General features: G+C 34.8%; 1 protein-coding gene across 2 annotated transcripts; it reads right to left on the bottom strand.

Annotated features, from left to right (window-relative positions):
• Nucleotides 1-1488: 1488 nt before the first annotated feature.
• LOC147402609 (pyruvate dehydrogenase (acetyl-transferring) kinase, mitochondrial-like) lies at nucleotides 1489-6530 on the bottom strand. 2 transcript variants are annotated; one of them, XM_086444319.1, is made up of 6 exons: nucleotides 6079-6530; nucleotides 5124-5382; nucleotides 4793-4973; nucleotides 3663-3810; nucleotides 3117-3330; nucleotides 1489-1824 (listed from the first exon to the last, which is right to left on the bottom strand). In XM_086444319.1, exons 1-6 carry the CDS (start codon nucleotides 6337-6339, stop codon nucleotides 1766-1768), a joined length of 1122 nt encoding a protein of 373 aa, XP_086300445.1. In that variant the 5' UTR covers nucleotides 6340-6530; the 3' UTR covers nucleotides 1489-1765. The 2 variants fall into 2 exon arrangements, with proteins under 2 accessions (XP_086300445.1, XP_086300446.1); XM_086444320.1 differs by having other exon boundaries at nucleotides 6091-6529.

Raw genomic sequence — 6530 nt, 5'->3', positions numbered from 1 at the left:
TGGAAAGATTGAAAAGAATGTTGTCCATAGTATTAGTATCAATGGTGTTAATGAACATGTGCTTATGGAGTATTCTAAAGTTCAGCTCTAATTCGATGAATAACATTATGAATCAAGCAAGACCTGATTATTAGTGTTATTCGTGCATAACAAACTACCCAAACTCTTCAGAAATTTGATTTTGGCTTGTGTTTACATGGATTCTTGTGTGTGGGGGGTGTGAAGAGCATGTTATTGAGCGAGGTCTTGTTGAATCCATGCCCACAATTTAATGTGATCCTATCAATAAACACTGCTAGTATCAGCACTGCAGGCAGATTGATTCATCTTTATGGGACTGTGACATATTGGTGTAGGATAATTTGTTGCTTATCACCAAACTGAGGTGTGGGTGACAGTCCACCTAGAAGGTTTGTCCAAAACCCATTCACTCTTTGCTGCAGCAACAAGCAGTGCAGATGCATTTGGCACTTAATGACTTTGGGTGATGTTGTCACCAACAACATTATTTGACTTGGATCTTGTTCATATTATAGATGATGTTGATGATTGATTTGGGTCTTTTTGGAGCAAGACCATATCAGTACTGAGATTTATTTTATTTTTTTAAATGACTAGAGAAAATAAAAATAAAAAAGAGGTCAAGAAGATCAACCTTACCCAAAGACCCTATCTAGGATTTGACACTCTTTAATAATAGCTCCTTGCTTAGTACCTAAAAAACATGATGGAATAACTTCTATAAGACTCAGGTCAAAGTCTTCCAAATAATCTTGTATATTGACCCCAATCGATCTAAAATCTGACGTGTCACCCTCAATCCCAAGTTCATTTGGAATCAAAGCGATAGACGCGCAGTTTTAACAAAAATCCAGATTTTGATTTGGCATTTATGTTGTTTGTAACTTGCATCAACTTGGATTCCATTGTCTTGGATACAGTAAAGATGAAGTTGATGATGGACATGGGTCTTCTGAACCATCCTAGTTGACTAGTTATTGTCGTCGGATTGGGAGAGGCATATATGAGAGATTTTGCAACTTCTCTCCCTAAAAAAATTGGGGGTTGGTTTAGAATTTGAACTCAAACAGTACAAGTCCAACACTAAGTTAGAGAGAGTGTTGGATCCTTGTCAAACACTAGGAAGTATTGAATGTGACCGCTATAACACACAAACTGAATGACTAAACTTTTTAGTACCCGCTTCGGAGTCCCCTCATCCAATGTTATCAATTGGACGCCTTATTTACAATTTGGAAATCATAATCATCACCCAAACAAACACTGGCTTTCAATTTTGAAACAAATGTCAAATGGTGCTTGTGCAGCTCAGCTCTGTAACATCAGCTACTAGTGCAAGCAGTAGATGTAGAAAAGCCACATTCTTCATCAACCTTCAGCTATCCCCCCCCCCCCCCCCCCCCCCCCCCCCCCCCCCAAATATAAATGTCCTAGAAGAAAACTTCTAAGATCACTAAGTATGAAAAGTACTGCAAGGTGCCCACAAAATCCAATCTAACATGAATATGTACAAACTGAAGTTGAAAATATTATGTAAGGTCTTTTCACTTCCATCCAAATGAATGGAAGATCATCATGTAACTGATAAATTGGACAAAGAATGAACAACAAATATGCCAACTCAACAGAATACATGAAAATCTTATAGCCATCCATGCCTTCTCTTATCAACCATAAACCTCCTTCCCCACTTTATGTCGCCTGACAAGTATAAAAGGTCTAAAGTTCCAAGCCAAGCCTGGAATCACGGCAGGGGTTCTTGCGAATCTCCCAAACGAGACAAATGAAGGTATGCATCAGTCCCTGTAAAGACAGCAAATTCCCATTCCAAGCATTATTGTTATTCCATTGTTATTAGGTCATGAATACTTGTTCCGCAGATACCAACAAAATTATGAAGGGGAGAAAATATATTATGACTGGTACTTCAATGTTTATTTCGGTCAGTTTGAAATGGAAATATATCAATAAGTGTGTAAATTAACACAATTTTTGGAATAATGGAAATGTAGTGGAAGTAACAAAAATACTGACATGAATTGTGGGAAATGATAAAGCAGACATTAAAATACTCTCATTAAGTCGTCAAAATACAATAAACCACCATATTTAGTGTGAAAATGAAGATCAACAACATCCTGCTATATATATGTTATTATATTTTTATTTTGAAAACATGCATGAATAAATTACTAATGTATCTAACTAATTAGAACATGGGTAATAGTATGCATGCTTACATGATCGCACCAATAATCTTAGAATGCATCAAGATAAGATGATATAAATACCTAACTAATTGTAAGTCATTTAAGCTAACTAGTGTAATTTTTTTTTATTAATAAACATTATTATTGTGTAATTTACAAGTCCTTTCTACAAGCCATTTATAATATTTGTTTTATTTACAATTTTTATTAATATTGTTGGATAACTTCTTTTTTCAATAAATATTTCAGTTAAAGTTTACCATTCATCAAAAATATTTCCACCGAAATATTTAGTGAAATGAATAGTGATTTCTGCTGAAATATACAAAAAGAATTTGTTGATTAAATCTCGTATTGGACCTTGTGTAAATGGAAATATTTTGGTATATTGCATGAAACTATGTTAATATTTTAATATTATGGGTCTGTAATAGAGAAAAATTTTCAAAACATGAAATATTGTAGTTTTAGGTGGGAAATTCCAATGCCAAGAATTATAGCTATTCCGTCATTACTAGGTCCATAGTAACAAAAAACTCTTCTAAATTAATAATTAATGTGAATAATGCAGTTTTATAATGTGATATTTTGTATTTTTGTTTAATATATGAAATACACACTTCTAAATTTTTCATAATTAATAAAAAAATTCCCAACTTTTCCAACTTCTGCCAGTTTTTCCTGAAAATTTCCCTTGCCCAATTATCTACAAACCCCAACTTTTTCAATATGATTAGGTCATGAACCTATAATATTTAATATCAGCATGACTACCAAAACATTGTTGGACTGGTTCATAGAGCAATCCACACTCCACAGTTCATCATAAAGCTAGAGACTCTTGGATTATTTGAGTGGCACAGCTGAGAAAAATATTGAACTAACCATATCCTTCCATGGAGATAATTTGCAGATCACCTCCAAAATATCGAGCATAGAGGCGGCTTATTGGGAGTCCATATCCGTATCCAGCCATCGTCACCCCATCAGTTGATCCAAGATCCGAGTTTTCGTCCAATGGATTTTTTGCTGTACTGTAAAGATACGTAAAAATCTTGGAAAGACCACTTCTTCGTATTCCTCCACCTTCGTCTGAGATCTACAATATGAAAGAAAACTAATTTGTTACATGTACACAGTAAACACATAAATTCAGAATGGAAATATAGATACAAGAGAGTATAAATTTAAGTATGTGCATGTGTTTACATGTGTATATGTACAAAAGTAAGCATGTGTGTGTATTTGTGCGTCATCATTTGGGTAAGTTGGGATAGAAGTCATGTGCTAGCATTGCAGGACCATAGCCATAAACCACTAGGCAAGCACAAATGCTTGACATTAATACGCCACCCATTTTGTAGCTGAGAAATTAAAATATAATAATTCACTCCACTAAAACCTTTCTAAATTTAAGCATTGAGTACCTACTTTTATTGTGACATCCTCAACCCCATCAGCAACTATGATTCTAATGGGAGGTGCAACCTTGTCGGAATCCATAAACCTTTCTTGGACAGCACGCAAGGAGTTCTTAACCAACTCAAATACCATAAGGTGCAAGTGTGTCGGAACATACCTGTTATAAAATCAAGCAAGAAAAATACACAACAAAGCTCAATTACTATAATTCTTTCACATATTAAAATCCATCAGAATCCATAAACTCTTTGGATGGAACTAAACATTGTTATTAATCAATAAACAAAACTTATATCATATTTTCACCACTATAAGAACCAAAAAGCACAAGAGAAGGCACCACTAATAGTCTAAAATTAATTCACTAATGAAGGATAGGGCCGTCGGATTCAATGAAATGGTGGAACAGCATTCGTGCAGCCAACCGCAAGATGTTGGGATATAGCTTGGAAGATGATGAAGACAGTGATAATGAGGTCTTTGAACCCTTGGAGATTAGGACACCAAAGTTGCGTCACAACCCTGACCTCAACTGTGTGACCCTTGTAGTCTACAAGGGAACAGTGGTCAAGGTAAGTCAATGTTCTAGTTACTTTGAAACCTTTCATTTTAAATCAAGAAGCAACGGTACCACGTCTGTATAGCTCCTTCCATGACAATAACATAACCAGTAGCCTGAGTTTTTAAGTTTCAACAATAAAAGGAAGGTGGGACATGAAAATGTAACCAGATGGAGAAAATCTTAAATTTTCAATTTTAATCAAGATTTCCACCTTGGTGGAAACCAAAATCTTAAGACTTTCAGTTAATTTTGGGAAAACTCATAAATGAAATATGTATCTTAATTAATTCCTTCAAATAATGGAAATATTAATTTATGCCATTATTAGTGAAAAAAAATCCTTAATTATCACTACTTAATGGTTTTGAATAGGGGGTACAAAGTTTTGAAACTTTTATATTTTCTTTTCAGTGTAACTGGAAAAAAATAACTCCAGATTTTGAGAATTTTGGTAAAATTTAGAATCATGTAATAAGAGTAAAAAGGAACAAGAAGACAATATACCAGTCCGTGGAAAAAAATGCAAGAAAGACCAAAAAATTGAATAAAACCTACCATCATGAACCAAAGAACTTACGGGAATGTAAAATTGGGATCACCATAGATATTTATATCAGGTGCGCTCCCATACTCCCGTAAACAAATAGAACGGGCATCCTCGCTGGCATTTTGTGCTACCGCAACAGGTGACATTTTGGTATGTATGTAACCCACACAATCAGGTAGTGGATTGGGATCATGCAAAGCCACATGCTGCCCTGAATTTCAACCAAAATTGAAGATTTGGTCAATGAAAGAAAAAACTCGCCAAGAACATCATTTTATTGAGGAATAATTATATAAATGCATAACGTGTAACAGAGAAACCAACCAAAGAGAATAAGAGAAAGAGGAAGAAAAACCCTTACCAATAAGCATGCGAATCCCAATTCTTGACATGTAAAAACGATCAAGAAACTCATGAATCTCGTCTGGATTAGGAGGCATGGTCCTCAAAGTCAAGTTTTTCTTCAGTTGTTGAACACCCAACGCCATCATGGGGACCACATTGTTGTGTCTAACTTTGATCATCTTAATCATTTGTGTGAAAGCCAACTCATCTCTAGTATCCTTGACCTCAGGAAAGGATCGAAGATCACGGAAAGAATCTAAATACCAGTCTCGCACCTATAAAAAAAAAAAAAAAAAAAAAATGAATTCAATTACCTCATAAAAACATATTTCTAGATCACACCCACAAAGGCAAATTAAAAATTAAAAATGATAGAAGCAGAATAAGCTAAGAATAGCTAAGAATCAAGCTAAGAAGTGCTGCATTGATCAAAACCAATCCATGAAATCTAAACCAAACATAATGAAAATCAAAACCCATGTCTACAGAAAAGTTCATAGTGACTTCCACTACATAAAACTAATTCATCTCAATCTGCACAACAATTCTAGAAGATTTCCACTACACGAAATCTAAACCCATTCCTACAGAAAAAAAAAATTAAAATAAGAAAACTAAGCCAATGCAGCAAAATAGATCAACCCTTCAAAAAAATCCTCTTAAGAGTCCAAACTTATCAATCCACAGACATAGTCATTGGTATATTTTCTGATCTTCTAGCCCCTACAATTTTGAACTTCTATTGTTCGTTTATAAATTACACTTAGTACAAAAAAAAATTAAAAAAATTAAAAAATGCAAAAAAACGCTCTAAGAAACAAAGCCCTTTCACAGAATCGCTACAAAACACAAAACCCAGAGAGAAAAAAACCACAAAACTGCTTAAAAATGAAAACCCACTTATGAAAATCGCACCAAACGCCATAAAAACAAAATCCAACAATGAAATCAAGTCGAAAAACGACACTAACCCAATCAAGTACCTTCAAAACAGCAGATTTCTCAGACAATCCATAAGGCAAGTTCTCAAGCTCAGTAGCTCTCCTTGCAATCCTTATAGGAAGCTCTTTGTGAAGAAATTGAGCAGAAATCAGCAAGTTTCTCTCAGTGGGCCTAGACCCAAACTCCATCATGTATCTCAAGCTCACACCAGTCTGTTTCATTCCACCCCATCTCTGCACCTCATCAATTAAAGCCTTAGAAAACGACTCTGATAACTTCTTAGCCGCCATGGATGAACAGAGTAGAAGAAGAACATGAAAAAAAATTGAAGAATCTTCAACATGCAGACATAGCAAATATAGCCCAAGACGGAGCACACGAAGAAAAGCTTACATGCGTTATAAAATCTTGAAAAATATATAGCAGTTAATAAGAGCTATTATGTGGTAGCGGCCACACTCCATAAACACACACACACACA

This window comes from Akebia trifoliata, chromosome 5, assembly GCF_017979445.1.
Source record: "Akebia trifoliata isolate Shusen 1 chromosome 5, ASM1797944v1, whole genome shotgun sequence".
NCBI lineage: Eukaryota > Viridiplantae > Streptophyta > Magnoliopsida > Ranunculales > Lardizabalaceae > Akebia > Akebia trifoliata.
The sequence above is the reverse complement of the archived record's forward strand: the minus strand, read 5'-3'. Positions and strand labels throughout refer to the sequence as shown.

Bases quoted from the DNA above. Each gene is read 5' to 3' on its own strand.
- LOC147402609 (XM_086444319.1), bottom strand. From the start codon at position 6,339: ATGGCGGCTAAGAAGTTATCAGAGTCGTTTTCTAAGGCTTTAATTGAT. The intron at 4,974-5,123 runs GTAAGGGTTTTT...GTTGAAATTCAG, and splicing joins TGGGATTCGCATGCTTATTG to GGCAGCATGTGGCTTTGCAT. The intron at 3,811-4,792 runs GTAAGTTCTTTG...ATTTTATAACAG, and splicing joins GATCCCAATTTTACATTCCC to GTATGTTCCGACACACTTGC.